General features: G+C 41.7%; 1 protein-coding gene across 9 annotated transcripts in view; it reads right to left on the bottom strand.

Moving 5' to 3' along the window:
- Positions 1–16,928, bottom strand: part of PDE1C (phosphodiesterase 1C) — a 566,144-nt gene that overhangs the window by 304,908 nt on the left and 244,308 nt on the right. For 5 of the 9 annotated variants that reach the window (XM_055590472.1, XM_055590464.1, XM_055590466.1 and 2 more), the window contains exon 3: positions 7,967–7,993. The exons of 3 other annotated variants lie outside the window; for them this stretch is intronic. In XM_055590472.1, the coding sequence (XP_055446447.1) occupies positions 7,967–7,993 (27 nt within the window). Of the gene's footprint in view, positions 1–7,966; positions 7,994–16,638; positions 16,775–16,928 lie in introns of those variants that run through there. One more of the 9 variants, XM_055590469.1, reaches the window with a different exon arrangement.

Here is a 16,928-nt window from a genome sequence, read left to right as displayed (position 1 = left end):
ATACAAATTGTGAAATTATTTGTTCTAGCTCTGTGAAGAATGCTGTTGGTAGCTTGATAGGGATTGCATTGAATCTATAGATTGCTTTGGGTAGTATACTCATTTTCACTATATTGATTCTTCCAATCCATGAACATGGTATATTTCTCCATCTGTTAGTGTCCTCTTTGATTTCTTTCACCAGTGTTTTACCAGGAAGAAATAGAAAATCTTAACAGACCCATCACAAGCACGGAAATTGAAACTGTAATCAAAAATCTTCCAGCAAACAAAAGCCCAGGTCCAGACGGTTTCACAGCTGAATTCTACCAAAAATTTAGAGAAGAGCTAACACCTATCCTGCTCAAACTCTTCCAGAAAATTGCAGAGGAGGGTAAACTTCCAAACTCATTCTATGAGGCCACCATCACCCTAATACCAAAACCTGACAAAGATCCCACAAAAAAAGAAAACTACAGGCCAATATCACTGATGAACATAGATGCAAAAATCCTTAACAAAATTCTAGCAATCAGAATCCAACAATACATTAAAAAGATCATACACCATGACCAAGTGGGCTTTATCCCAGGGATGCAAGGATTCTTCAATATCCGCAAATCAATCAATGTAATACACCACATTAACAAATTGAAAAATAAAAGCCATATGATTATCTCAATAGATGCAGAGAAAGCCTTTGACAAAAGTCAACATCCATTTATGATAAAAACTCTCCAGAAAGCAGGAATAGAAGGAACATACCTCAACATAATAAAAGCTATATATGACAAACCCACAGCAAACATTATCCTCAATGGTGAAAAATTGAAAGCATTTCCTCTAAAGTCCAGAACAAGATAAGGGTGCCCACTTTCACCTTTACTATTCAACATAGTTTTGGAAGTTTTGGCCACAGCAATCAGAGCAGAAAAAGAAATAAAAGGAATCCAAATTGGAAAAGAAGTAAAGCTCTCACTGTTTGCAGATGACATGATCCTCTACATAGAAAACCCTAAAGACTCCACCAGAAAATTACTAGAACTAATCAATGACTATAGTAAAGTTGCAGGATATAAAATCAACACACAGAAATCCCTTGCATTCCTATACACTAATAATGAGAAAACAGAAAGAGAAATTAAGGAAACAATTCCATTCACCATTGCAACGGAAAGAATAAAATACTTAGGAATATATCTACCTAAAGAAACTAAAGACCTATATATAGAAAACCGTTGTTATTTTCTAAACAGATGTGGCATCATCAGAGACACTGTGGAAAAAGGAATCAGACATGGGTGAGCAGAATGGAGATGAAGTAACCAGAGCAACAAGAGCAGTTAGGAGGCTGCTCTTCAAGACTCTGAGACACAGATAATGAGACTGGACCAAGATCATGAGAATGAAAAGAGTGAGGAGGAAAAGCCCACAACTTATTAGAGACCCATTTATCACATTTGGAGGGGGAGAACACAAAGCTAAAGTTGGAGAAACACACACAACAGCAGTTCACATAAAGCAACTCAAGAGATCCTGGATGCATGGGAGAATGGTAGTGATTATCACAACTGAGATGGAAGAGAAAAGAAGACTGGACTGTGTCCAGGTGGTCCTCTTAACTCAAAAAATGGCAACTCAATGCTAAGGTAATTCCTGCTGCTGCTGCTGCTGCTAAGTCACTTCAGTCGTGTCCAACTCCATGCGACCCCATAGCCGGCAGCCCACCAGGCTGCCCCATCCCTGGGATTCTCCAGGCAAGAACACTGGAGTGGGTTGCCATTTCCTTCTCCAATTCGTGAAAGTGAAAAGTGAAAGTGAAGTTGTTCAGTCGTGTCTGACCCTCAGCGACCCCGTGGATTGCAGCCTACCAGGCTCCTCTGTCCATGGGACTTTCCAGGCAAGAGTACTAGAGTGGGGTGCCATTGCCTTCTCCTACTGGTATCTAAATAAACCACCCAAGCAACTCTGGAAGTCCACTGGTTAAGAATCCTCCTTGCAAGGCTATGTTCGATCCCTGGTCAGGGAACTAGATCCCACCTGCCACAGGGCAACTACTGAGCCCTATTACTCCAGAGGCCACAAAGTCCCTGTGCACTGCAATGAAGACCCAGTACAGCCTAAATAGACAGACAGACAGACTACCCAGACTTAGTGCCTGAGCTACTTACTCTACCTCACCATCCTCTCCTCCCAGGGCAAGTCCCCAGCTCCTGCTAGACAGACTCTTGAATCCAGATCCTGTGCCTGTGCTCGACTAAGTGAGTAAGGGATGAATGAGCAGCAGCTGCCTTATACGCTACAATCGGAGCAAACTACCTATGTGGGCCCTCTGTCACCCTCCACTCTCCCCGGCTGTTTTCCCTGAAATCACAGTACTTATAGACCACTTTCCATGTTAACTGCCTTTGGATTATCCTTTGTGGCTAATTCTCAGTGTCCTTCTATGATGTGTGCTCTCACCATACCACTTTGTTCCTTTCTCTGGTCCACTCTGCCTGCCACCATTCACTGTAAAGTCACCCTGACTCAGTTGGCAATCTCAAAACTTAAACTGGACATATTCTTACAGCTGATCACATGGTTCCTACTACTTTGCGAATTGATTAGTCATCACAAACACATATAGGAAAATATTTTTAAAGGGTTTTATCTCTTAGAAGATTCCCTTGCCCCTTGTATTAGATGTCACCACTAATACTTGGGCTCGAAATGTCAATACAACTGAGTAAGTAGTAGTATGCAAGACTACTATCCATAAGCATGCAGAAATATGTGTATTGACATAACCTATCACCCCTTTAATTTTCCCAACAAGTTATTTGGCTGTCCTTTTTTACCGTGAAGGTAAAAGACTATATCCATTGAGTCTATGTCAACAATGCCAAAAAGAGTTTCAGGATTCACCAATGAGTCTTAATATGTCTGGGATGAAATGGGCACAGTTCAGCAAAAGATGCACCTGTCAACACAAGAATACAAGTACTTGGAAGGCAGTCTTCCCAAAGGGTGATATCCACTCACCTTCCTGCCCATCCCCACCCACACACACCAATCTATTATTAACAGCAAAGGTGGAGGTTCTGTTGATGACTCATTAAGTATGCTGATTTGTGAAGGCTGACACAGGCAGACCTGACTAGAGGAATCATTTGCTGGATTTAATCAATTATTGGGTTCATCAAATGTGATTACTGAGTCACATAAAAATCCAAGTGAAAGAAGCATTAGACACTTGAGGGGAAAAAATAACTCGTTGTTTTGCCTTGCAACAGATAGAGGCCATTCTGTTTTCTATGTGTACAAGACGCACTTTATCCATTATTTTCACGTGCCTGTATCCTGAGCTGTCTTCTTAATGTCCAGAATATCTTAAAGCCATTTGCCCTTTTGAGAAAAACCTAAAGACTCAGCAAAACATACATTTTTAAAATAACTGAAGACATGAAGAAAACCAAAAATACTCAACTATCTCATTAGACTTTAATAGACTTATACTTCTAAGCACCATGAATGTTAAAAAACACTGTAGGGTCTCTTTGTGATCTAGTGACAGAAGAGTATACAATAATTTAAGTATCTTCTCCAAAGACCTAATCGTTCCCAATAACATTCAATATTTACATCTATTATAGCACTTACCATATTTTATTGTAATTTTTTTCACAGTCACACCTAACAATCCCAAGCCTTCCCAGGTGGCATTAGTGGTAAAGAACCCATGCAATGCAGGAGATGTGGGTTTAATCCCTGGGTCAGGAAGGTCCCCTGGAGTAGAAAATGGCAACCAACTCCAGTATTCTGGCCTGGACAGAGCATTCCATGGACAGAACAACCTGGAGGACTACAGTCCATAAGATAACAGAATTGGACACAACTGAGTGACTGAGCAAGCAGGCACGTCTACAAGCCTGTGAACCTCTTCACAGAGGTTATTTCATGTATATGTTCTTATTTCCAGTGTTTTTTAAGTATATATCAATAGCAAATATTAAGTAAACTTTTGTTAAAATGGGAGATTACTGCAAAGTACGATGCATGTAACTATCAACCTAATATCAACTAACAAGAAGAGAGACAAGTTTGGCTCAATTGCTCACAGAAATGTCTAGAATTATGAAATATGTACATCAATCAGACAGAGTCAGAACCAGAACTTTCACTAAAAGAGCTAAACAGAGCTAGAATTAATAACACATTAACAAAAACCTTCACACTAATGAGGGTTTCGCTATCTGGTGACCTTAAAACTGTAACTCCTGGCCATCTTGACCAAAGTATTTCCACTATTCAGTCATATGAACACAGAACAACAGTCCGTGGAGGCCCCTCAGGTGTGTGGATACGTCTTTCCTTGTACCTCTGCCTGGAATCGTGCTGAACAGTCACAGTTCCCCTCACACACTGAAATACGGTGAGTGTGTGTTCTTGTGTGTGTGTGTGTTGGAAGCTCTTCTAACAGACATCATCCCTTGTAACAGTTTTTTTCTTTAGGAGTAGCCCAGAAATATTCGATTATCTCTAAGTATCTGTGATTACTTTATACATGGTCTGGCATGCTTTCTCAAAGATATAAACTTCTCATAGCCAGACCTGACACCCTGAAGCTGTAGCTGTACTGAAAACGACCTGACGAGAATTTCTCAGGGAAGCAGGCTTCCAGTGTCATCCTCTCTAGCTGTCAAATTGCCATTTCACTACTTCAGTAAATCTCTTGAAATGATTGGCCTTTGTGGACAAGACCCATTCATAAAGCCAAAAGATGGTTCCCCTTAATTGTGTTGATTTAAAGCTCAATCCAGTAAGGCTTTCCATGCAGAGAGACGCTTACCTCCTACCTACAGGTGCCCTTGCTAACCCAGTAAAGAGTACTTGTAATATCACTCTTTTGATTGCAATTCTGCTCTTGAAAGAGATAAGTACATTTTCCTTAACACTAAATGTGAGACTCAGTAGAATCACTATCATCAAAATATCCTTCTTGTGAGCTACTAAGATCTGCCTAGCATTTTATGAAAAATGTAAAGAAAGATGTCTACCTCAGTTGGGTTGTAGTTGGATAATGATGACTTTGCAAGCTAGTGGATTTTTTTTTCTTATCATTGCTTTTGAAGGTAAATAAATACATGAGTGAAATGAAATTAAACTTAGCAAGAAGACTTTAAACAAAGGTAGATGATTTGTGTACCTTAGGCTGTCTTTTCCCTCTTGTTCAAAGCAAACCTATAAGATTTAAAGCTTTTTAATGTAACATTTGAGTCATCTCATTTTCCTACATGAAGCCACCAACTTGACTCATTATTAACTGAAGCCAAATAATTACACTTAGAATTCAACTGACCAGCTGAATCCACACTAGTATGCCTGTCCCTAACATGAAAAATCCAGTCCATCCTAAAGGAAATCAGTCCTGAATATTCATTGGAAGGACTGATGTTGAAGCTGAAACTCCAATACTTTGGCCACCTGATGTGAAGAACTGACTCATTTGAAAAGACCCTGATGCTGGGAAAGATTGAAAGTGGGAGGAGAAGGGGACAACAGAGGATGATGTGGTTGGAAGGCATCACCAACTCAATGGACATGAGTTTGAGTAAACTCCGGGGGTTGGTGATAGACAGGGAGGTCTGGCATGCTATAGTCATGGGGTCGCAGAGAGTCGGACATGACTGAGCGACTGAACTGAACATGAAAAAGGAATCACAGCTATTCCCAGTCCAAATGAATCAACCAAGAGACAAGCATATATTCAAACATACCAGCATCAGAGACAGGTATCAGGATATGTTTAAAACTGTGTACCATTCATCAAATGAGGTATCCACAGACTCCCAATTTACAGATATCTGGAAAAGGTCTCAAGCAAGATCATTCTGCAAAAGGTTGAATGTTTGAGACATGAAAATGGCCTCAAATTCGTTAACACCTTTTCATCAAGAGATATAATCTACGTCCCCTTCTCTCAACTCTGGATGGGTTGTGCAATACCTTAACCAATAAGATACAGCAGAAGGGACACTAAGCCAGTTTCAGGGAGATAGCATCTTCCACTCTTTATCTCTTGGAACACAGGGCCTAAGAAGCCAGCTAAGAGTTCAACTCCTCTGAGATCACCTTGCAGTAGAAGCTCAAGCTCATGGAGACATTTTGGAGGATGAACACCGTGTGAAGAGAGAGAAGAAACAAGGAGCACCAAAGTGCCCCAGTGCAAATGAAGACTCAATCTTGGAAGTGGGTCCTATATCCCCAGCAGCCCTGGATGACACCAGGTGCATCAGATCCAAGACACCCAGACAAGTCCTTCCTGAATTCCTGACCTACAAAATCATGAGCAAAGTAAAACCTTTGTTCCAATCCATAAAAGTGGTGATAGATTAGCAGACATGGATCTATTTCATATGAGGATAGGTATGTGATTAAAAACAGAAGAGCTCAAACCATGCCTCTACTAATTTGCACTTCACTTCAACAAAGCTAATAAGCTAAAATCAGTCTTTTCTTTACATTGACATCAAAATGCAACAGTGTTCATGTGAGATATGCAAAAATATGCTTTCCTCAAAAGTTGACATAGTAATTTGAAGCCTGACAGGTTTGAGCAGGTCTCCTGTAAAACTCCCTCTTACCTGTCTATTTATCTCCCCTTAACATAAAATTGAGGCAACACTGAAACATCTTATACCCCTAGTTAACTACATGTAAAAATGATAAATTACCTTTTACTACTGACAACTATTATGCCCTCTAATCTAAGTGATTAATTTACACCATTCTTAGTGGTTCAAATGCAATCACTACCCTGAGCCTGATGAACCTGAACAAGACAAAATTACTGGCCATCTTTATAAGCTTACTATATTTAGAGAAGTACGGCAACCCTCTAGGAAGCTTTAAAGTTTTAGTTCATTTTCTCTCAATGAGTGTGTACCTCCTCACTGCATATCAAATGATGACACGACTACTTTGCATTACTGACTTTATTTAGAGACCATTGGACATAGGAGCCTGTACAATGAGAAGAGACTCTCTAGAAAAGGCCATATTACAGTCATCTTCTGAAGGTAATACTATTTTTAAAAGACTTTTTTTATTTTTATGTATTTCTTTTTGGCTGCACTGGGTCTTCATTGCTGTATGCAGGCCTTCTCTAATTGCAGCAAGTGGGGGCTACTCTCTGGTTATGGTGCGCGGGCTTAGTTGCTCTGCATGTCCCCTGCACTGGCAAGTGGATTCTTAACCACTGACCCACCAAAGAGGCCCTGAAAGTACCATTGTTGAAACCTACTGGAAGATTTTAATTGCAACGGTAATTTTTTTATCTCACGTAACCTGTTTAAAGTCACAATACCAAAGTCAATGAATGAAAACCAGACACTAGCTTTTTAGACTGAGCCATAGGCTTCTATTGCTTAGCAAATAAAAGACCTAAGCAGCTCTATTTCTATGGAATGTGCTTTCCAAACTCTTCGCAATAAAACAGAGTAATGGAGGGTGATGATAGATGATATTCTACTTTAAATTACCCTTTTTATGGTTAAATCAAAAGACTGCCCTTAAGGACTCTGTATCTATGTTTTGAGCTCAATAGCATTTTGTCAGCAAATCAGCCTAGGAGAATCCAAAACCTGAACATGCATTTGAAGACCTTTCTGTGCTCCCATCCATAAACCTTGACACACTCGCCCTCAGCCCAGCCCCACTCTGGTCAAGGTTTAGTAAAATCACTGGATAGTTCAGCAGTAATGAGTTTTTAAGCAACTGGACCCACTCTTATGTGAGGGTATACACTTACTGTGCCACACCAAATGCCTGCAATCAATTTTTAATTGCAGCAACAGTAACAACTAGAAGATAAAGCAGGCAACTCACTGAGAAGGAACCAAGACTCTTTATTACAATGAATGTCCATCATGAGCTTGACTTGTGAAGAACTGTGACACAGAGAAGTCAACCAACCAGCTCCCCTTTCTCAGAGAGACGCTCTTACCTCTGGGACGTTTTCTTATATTTCCTCCTGTGGGAAAAGAAGCATAAACACAGATCAGAAGAGAGTTTGCTGCAGGTGGTAGGTGAGAAAAAGCTTCAGTGGGGATGGACACAGAGGTGATCAACTGTACAAAGTTCTCTCTGTGAGGCTGGTGGATCTCAAAGCCCACTTAAAAGTTCTGTGTTACAGAATGTTGTGCTTGAATGCATAGAACCACAGTCTTGGCAGTTACACATAGCATCCCCAGAGGATGTTCCGCCCTTTCCCCTCTGAGGGCACTGTAGCATCTTGGTTGAGATCAGACCTTAAAGACAGCAAGAACCAGGTTCAAATCTCAGCCCTTCAGCAGGTTCATGGAGTTGTTGAGGAATAAGTGAGCAGATGCTTGCAAAGCATGTCTTATACCTGGCATATTAAATGGTCAATAACTATTAGCTATTCGTACTGTCATTATTGTTACTATTATTCCCATCAGCTTGTAATGAAGTCTCTTTAAAGATTTGCCTTTTAAAATATAAATGTGTAATCATGCAACTAGACCGTAAGATCAGACATAAGGTCTTCACAGAAGGAAGGAGTAAGGGAGAGGACAATGGGAAGGTCTAAAAGCAAAAGTGGTGAGAGCAGCATCAGGAACTTGCTACTTACTGGCTCAGCTGTGAGCTCGGTCCCCCAGAAAAACAAGTCCCAGGAAGCACAGTGGCTGGAGGTCTATTCCACCACTCCTATTTACGTTGCTCATTTAGCCAGGGGCAAATCTTTTGGGCATGGGGCTTCTCAATCTATCAGAGGGAGGTTACATCTGCCCTGTCTCTCTTACCTGGGTCATTGTGGCATTCAAGGAGGAAATGGCCATAAAAGTTTATTTTCCAATGTATCCCAATGTTTTTCATGTTTGTGTCAACTTTTATAGATTTCAAAGACCCTCAAAAGAGTTTTAGAAGACTCTTTACTGGAGGGTACTGGAGGAAAAGAAGTGGTAAGAGAGGAAAATGCACCTCCCAGGAGCATCTCCAGGAAGGGCAATGCTTCCCAATTGTCCCTGGGTCCACACCAACATTCCCATTACAGTCACTGCACCAGGAAGCCAAGCCACTGATTTGCTAATAGAACTGTAAGTTGCACATGCTTAAAAAAAAAAAAAAAGGCACAGATGTGTCAAATTCAGAATCCCTACAACCTATGACACTTTGTTCAAATGAAAACATACATGACAATGTGACATGTTAAATGAAGTAAGGCATGTATGGCACTAAACCCACAGTATGATCTTGACCAGATATGTACAAAGAAAACACACCAGAGTGATAACCATGAGCCCAGGGTATTAGGTTAGTGAATCACTACTTTTATTTTTACTTGCATTAATTTTCTATATTTTCTATTTAAATGAGCATTTCTATTTTCAATGAGCATTAAATGAGGTTGCAATTAGAAAAAAATGTATAAAATATTCATACCTACATACACATAGTCACATATACAGATATACATATCTATAGGATGAACACACAGAAATATTTACATGTTTGAATTATAACATATAGGTAGGAAAGAAGGTCAACTAACAGTTGACCTAATGAGTTAGGGCTTGGGGTTTAGAGTAAACTACCTGTGTTCTGATCTTGGCTGTGCCACTCAGCTCTACAGTGTTGGACCATGTATTTGACCCCTCTGAGCTTCAGTTTCTTCATCTGTAAAATGGGAATAATCAGAGCACCTCTCTCAAGACTTTACAGTGAGAAATAAAGATCACCCACCTGAATTTCAGCTCCCCAAAGGCAGATTTTTTATATGCCTTTCCACTGTATCCCTGGAGAAGGCAATGGCACCCCACTCCAGTACTCCTGCCTGGAAAATCCCATGGATGGAGGAGCCTGGTAGGCTGTAGTCCATGGGGTCGCTAAGAGTCAGACACAACTGAGCAACTTCACTTTGACTTTTCACTTTCATGCATTGGAGAGGGAAATGGCAACCCACTCCAGTGTTCTTGCCTGGAGAATCCCAGGGATGGGGGAGCCTGGTGGGCTGATGTCTATGGGGTTGCACAGAGTCGGACACGACTGAGGCAACTTAGCGGCAGCAGCAGCAGCCACTGTATCCCATCGCTTAAAACAATGTTTTGCACTCCCTCCAAAAACTGTGATGGATGTGCACTGACCATCCTAGACACCCCTCTCCAGCAGTGACAGCTCACACTCACCAGGCAGTAACAAGGGCAGAGGTTTCATCTACAGGCACAGAGCACAGTGACCCGTGGGTGTGACCTGTGCCCTGGAACCTCGTTAGAACTGCTGTCTGACAAACCGAGCTATGAAGTGTTTGGCAAGACTGGAAAATAACCCACTGAAAGTGTGCAAGGACCGAAGGTAAGGGGACAATCAGACCAGATGGATGCCCCTGGTTCTCACCCAGAAACTCAACTAGTTCTATCAACAAAGGGCATCTTCAGAGGCCAGAAGAAGACAACCTTTGCTATTGGCTTCCACAGAACTCTCCCAGCATCTGCCAAGGACCACATACCAACACCACTGAGAACCCTGAGAGCATCAAAATGGACAAAAATAAGAAAAGCTTCCATTTTCAGCAACTACTAGTAACAAACACTTAACATATATCACTGCTGCTGCTGCTGCCAGGCAGAAGGCAAGAACACTGGAGTGGGTTGCCATTTCCTTCTCCAACGCATGAAAGTGAAAAGTGAAAGTGAAGTCGCTCAGTCGTGTCCGACCCTCAGCGACCCCATGGACTGCAGCCCTCCAGGCTCCTCCGTCCATGGGATTTTCCAGGCAAGAGTACTGGAGTGGGGTGCCACTGCCTTCTCCGACATGTATCACTAATCCTCATAATAACCCTGCTAAGATCCACTCTCTGAAAGAATCTGAATTCTAAAAAAGGAAATTAAGACATGTTACCAAAAGTGTTACTCTGTTATAACAACCAAGACTGAGACATGGCTCAGGAAGCTTCAGCAAAGAGGTAGTTTTGATGGACTGGGGCAGGGGTGGTGGCGGCGGGAGGTGGGGAGGGTAGGGGTGGACAGAATTCAACAATGAGAAATATGTAAGAACGTGGGGCAAGCAGGTGAGGAGGGTAGGCCTGGTGGCCTCAAACCAGCTCACCTCAGCCAGATTCGAAAGCAGATAGCAGGTTCTAAATCTAAAAAGTGCTCAAAACAAAGCTAATCAAGAAAAGTAATTAAAAAAAAAGAAAAAAGAGGACACCAGAGAGAAGGGGGCTCACCTCTTACATCACTCTGTGGAAAGGTGATAGGGCTCTGGAATGTGATAAACCTGGTTCAAAACCCAACTTCTTCCTCACTAACTGAGACTCAGACAAGCTCAACACTAAAGCAAGCTTTAGCCTCCACATCTCTAAAATGGGAGGAATGAGCTCAGAGAATATAGTGTATTGAATTACCCAGCACAGTGCATGCCATGTAAGGGCCATTCTAAAAGGTTTAGGACCCTTTGCCCCTCATTTTCAGTTTCTTGAGCCTAGGGGTCCTGTCATAGGGCTCACTGTATCCATCCCAAGGGTGTGCACATCAACCAGCACATGTTGGCACGCAACAAATGTCTGCTGGCAAAATAAATAAATCATTTGTAGCTGTCACCCACAACTACCAAAATATGGGTTGTGCCTTTGGTAGACCCAAAAAAGAGAGACCAAAAGTCTGATTTTCAGTCCAACTCACCTCCCTGACACTCACTCCCCACCGTCATCAATGCATTCCTGAACTCACACATTCTGAAGTTCTCCCTTCCCATTTTGTCCCATTTAGACAGACAGCTCCCTCATCAAAAGAGACCCAACCCCAACAGTGTCCTCTTACACTGGAGCTGAAAGGTCACTGCTTAAACACAAGAGAAAATACAGATCTATGGAAATTGCTCTACTCAAGATCCTACTCACCGATCATCTTGACTCAGCAAGATGGTGAGGCCCGAGTCCTATGCTTTCAGCTGAGACATCTCTTCCTCCTGAAAACCTTCTAGGGCCTCCCACACTGGATCATCCCTTTTGTGTGTTCCATGGTGACTGAGCTCACCTGTTACGCTGATGGCAAGATCGATGGCTTGTCCAGTATCTGCTGATGGTTCTCTCTCGCCTAACATGGTGCTTAACAAATGACAAGTGCTCAATACACTGATGCTGTGTGAATGAGTGGGTTTATCAAGACACGAACCAAAATGTTTTCTTTCTACTCATTTTTCTTCTGTTCAGTGATAATTCACTATAAGCAGTGAGGACATCTACCACAGACATGGTTTACTACACACAGGAGAAATGCAATGAGAGAAGGCCTGGGAGGTGGACAGTGGTGGGATGCTCACAATTGTTGAGCACCTCCTCTGTTCCTTGTCTGTGACCTAAATTAACTCACTTTGACCTCCAACAGACCTTAGGAGGTTAACGTCACTTTATAGTTGATGGAAGGGATGCCCAATGGCTCCGCAGGTAAAGAATCTGCCTATAGTGCAGGAGATACAGGAGATGCAGGTTCAATCCCTGGGTCAGGAAGATCCCCTAGAGAAGGAAATAGTAACTGACTCCAGTATTCATGCCTGGGAAATCCTAGGGACAGATGAGCCTGGAGAGCTGCAGTCCAAAGAGTCAGACACGACAGAGCGACTAAGCATACACACATACTTGATGGAAATGAGGCTCAGAGAGTTTAAGTAACTTGACTAAGGATACAGAATCCTGCACCAATTGAGACAGAAAGCAAACTCTGAAGCCCTCCAAGAAAACTGAGGAAATTAGTCAAAGAAGTCAAAAAATGCCTGGAGGAAACTCAGACACTAGACAAACAAAGCCGACAACAGAAATGTACTGGGCTTTTCCATCCAAATGCAGGAAATGAGCTGGATTAAAAACTGGTTTATTCTTGGCCTTTTGTTTTTAAGAACTTCAACAGAATTTGCCCCGAAAGACAAAGGAAAGGTTTTTAAATGTTTTGTTTTAGTTTCTCAAACTTAAATTTATAATTTTTTGAAAATTAATACATCAGAAGTCCCAAGATTCAGGTAGCTAGACTAAGCTGATTCAGACCACAGAGAATGACCGAGCTGCTGTGCTCTGGAATCTGGGCAGAGTAGGGGATGGAGAGAGCACAGCCCCACACCGAGGCAGAAGGCAGGACGTCTTCATGAGGCCAGACTGAGGAAACTGCATCCATGAAAGTCCGGACCGCTTTGCAAGCTCTGTTCCCTGGAATGCATTCTACCTAACTCACATACACACATACATGGCATTGGTCGTTTGTTTATTCATTTGTTTAAGGAGAGGCATTATGGCATAGTGCTTGAGATCACTTACCTAAGCTAAATCCCTTCTCCGACTTACTGTGTCCAATAAGCTATGTGACCTTTGGCAACTTACATCACTTTCGCAACCACCAGTCTCCTTATCTGTTAGATTTGGGTAACAGTAATGTGCACTTCACAGGCTGATGTGAGAGATGAATGTAGTAGTGGGTGTAAAACATTCAGCACAGTGTCAGGCATCCAGTAAATGTTCAAGCGCAAGTCAGCTGCTGTATTTATAAGAACAGTATCACAAAACTAATAATGATATAATTTCATAGGCTTCCAAATCTTGTTTGGAAAAAGAAAAGTCTTTCATTGATTAGAAAATTTAAAATAAAAAAAAAGTTTAAGATTGTTTTCTAAAGTAGAAAAACTGAATACTCCCAATTCTCCACGTTTTAGAACACCTGGGCCACAAAGAAATCAAGTGTTAATCTCAGTCCTACTAAGGGGAGAAGGAACTAAATCCTTGCCCAGCTCTCTGTGTTCGCCCATGCCTACGGGAGCCTGCAGGCTGTTCATTCTGACACCCATCCAGCAGTGGCCCCTGTTAGCCTAGCAGATCCACACACTTTCCTCTAATGTCAAAGCTGGCTCATTCATTGCTCAGAAAGAAAGGGAAAAGGAAAAAAAAAAAAAGGGAAGAAAAGCTAAGTATTTAGGAACTAGACACTATGATAATCCTTAGATACATCTAAAATTATCTTTTAAGAAAAAACCCTTTTTATTGATAATTCCCTAAAGGCTAAAGCCCAGTGAGTTGCTTACACAGACTCCCTAAGCATCCTCTAGAAGTTACAACTAAGCACAGAGATATCATGCTATAACTAGAATCAATGGTGGACCATATCCGTTCACCTGCTAGGCAAATTAAAAGACTCCTGGTCTTCACTGAAAAATCAATATTTGTTTAAGTCTGGAATGTTGCTATGGAACTGTGGATTGTCTGAGAAGTATCAAATAGCGTGTACATGTTATGTGTACAGGCAGGTGTACAGAACAGGGGAAGTGATGAGCTCCCCTGGAAGCCTTCAGTCCCTTTACGTCCAGCTGAGCACATTCTGACAAGTGGCTACCGAGGCAGGAGCAATATCGAAAACCAAAAAGCACTGACCCCCAATATTTTCAAAGGTTCCTTAAAGCTGTCCATGACTGTGTCATCTAGATCCTTAACTTCTAGAATATTTTAAAAGGTTCCTTAGAGCTGTCCGTGACTGTGTCATCTAGACCCCTAACTTCTAGACCTTGAACTTCATTTCACCTCTCTTGGCCCCCGTCAGAGAGAGAAGGGATGAAACCAGGCCAACTTAAGGAGTGGTTCCAGCCACAGTAAACACAGTAAAGTAGAGCCAAGAGCCCAGTAGACTCAGCAAGGAAATAACAAGAAACAACGAGTGGGGAGAGCGAGGATGCTTTTAAAGAGCTTTGTTTGCTTTTTGGTAGCTAGGAGTTTCCAAAGTACTGGACACACCCACAACCACATGTAAGTTTCACATACTTCAAAGTCAAACAGAGGACCTGGGAATCCTTCCTAATAGCCTGGGTGAGTGAGAGCCAATTAAGCATTGAGGTTAAATCATGAAGTGCCTGGCAGTCTCACTTTTTTAAAGTGAGTATCTCTGAGTAAGAGCCATATGGTTACTGCAATAATGAGGTTTATAAATAGGCTTAATATTCAAACAATCTGGCTTAGGAAAACCAAAACTTGTGCTTAGGCTCCAGGTTGACAGCAAGATACCTCACAGTTGAACACAAGAAAGTTTTCTGGTCTGGGAAATTGAATATGCAACAACTCCACATGCATGGTGAGAATTCCAGTTCTGCCTGAAATCATCTCCGGGGTTTCTGGGCAATAATGACTCACACTGCTCCAGATCCCATCAGATTCCATCTCCATCCTTCCTTACTGAGATCACTACTGCTACTGATACACAAACAGCTTTGGAGATTTTGGTTCTCAGGCCTCAGTTCCCTCAAGGGAGAGGAGATTGGGGGACAGACTCAGAAATAAAAAGCGCACAGCAAGACTCAGAGAATTAAATACACGTTCTCACAAGTTCAGGTCACATGTGGCTCATTCGTGGGAAAGTGGACTGGGATAAAATGCCACAAATACCCATGAAAGAAGCAAGGACCTGCGTGATCATCTGATCCTCTGGTTTTGTTTTTTAGTGGCATATGGGGTACAGACAGCAGAACTGGATATCCCCAGAAAATTCCACTGAATCTGTCTTAAACCATTTGTACAGACTACATTAGATGTTGCTGAAAATGGAAGGCCCTTGTACATTTCTTCTCATTTCTACCAGTGATTTCATATTACATGATACCCATGTTAAAACCTAGATTTGCAAAGCTATATATACTAATTGCTTAACGGATTTTCCCATTTTTTATTTTTTAATGTAATTTTATTTTGATCTTCCTTGTTGCTTTATTACTTTGTAAAATTTTATTTATTTATGACCATACCACTCAGCACATGGGACCTTAGTTCCCCAACCAGGGATTGAACTCCCACCCCCTGCAGTGGAAGCACAGAATCCTAACCAGTGGACCACCAGGGAAGTCCTCCCATATTTTTAACAAGTAAATACCAATGAGGGGGAAAAAAAAAATATATATATATATATATATGTGTGTGTGTGTGTGTATGTATATATATATATATATATATATATATATATATATACACATATACACATAGCAATCTCCTGGCACATTCAAGCAGACTATTTGAGGGGAGAAGGAGAAAAAGATATTAGAGAAAGTGAGTCGTTCTTCTCTTACTCGCTCAAATATTTCTTAACTGATAAGCTATAGAATGAAAAACCATGTGGGCAATGATTCTATTTTCCTGCTCTGTCAAAGATCCAAGGCAGAACAAAAAATAATGAAATGACATAAACTCACTTTCACCTGGAATAACCCAACAATTAGGAAAGATTTGTTTCTGCTTCAATTTTCTAAAGAATTTTTCTGCCAGATTGTCTATTGGGGAAAATTGTCCTATAGATTCAAACACTTTCATTTAGGGATCTTAGAAAGTTAAGATCATGTTTGGGGACAGCAACTCCCAAAGTATAGAATTCCAGTATGTTTAAACTAGTGATGAGATCAAAGTCAAATGAAGGAAACCTTCAAGAGAGTGGTTTGGGGTTGAGGATGGTGAATCAGAAAACTGAGAGCATACTCATCTGAAACAGATCTGTGCATAAGATACTCAATGTTTAACTCATTTCTGGGAGCAAATGTGTTTCTATCTAGTGCTGACTTGGTTGTGGCAAAAAGAGAAATCTCTAAAGAGAAGATTTAGTTTAAACTACACGACCCCCAGTGGCTCAGTGGTCAAGAACTCACCTGCAATACAGGAAACAGGAGACATGGGTTTGATCCCTGGGAAGATCCCCTGGAGGAGGGCATGGCAACCCACTCCAGTATTCTTGCCAGGAAAATCCCATGGACAGAGGAGCCTGGCAGGCTGCAGTCCATGGGGTCGTAAAGAGTCAAACACGGCTGAAGCCACTGAGCATGCGCGCGTTGTGCACAGGAGCGTGCACACACGCACGCGCGCACACACACACACACACACACACACACACACACGACCCCACAGGAAGTCCCATTTGTACCAGCAACAACTCACAGTC

This window comes from Bubalus kerabau, chromosome 8, assembly GCF_029407905.1.
Source record: "Bubalus kerabau isolate K-KA32 ecotype Philippines breed swamp buffalo chromosome 8, PCC_UOA_SB_1v2, whole genome shotgun sequence".
NCBI lineage: Eukaryota > Metazoa > Chordata > Mammalia > Artiodactyla > Bovidae > Bubalus > Bubalus kerabau.
Note: the sequence above shows the minus strand (reverse complement) of the source record. Positions and strands in the feature narration are given on the sequence as shown.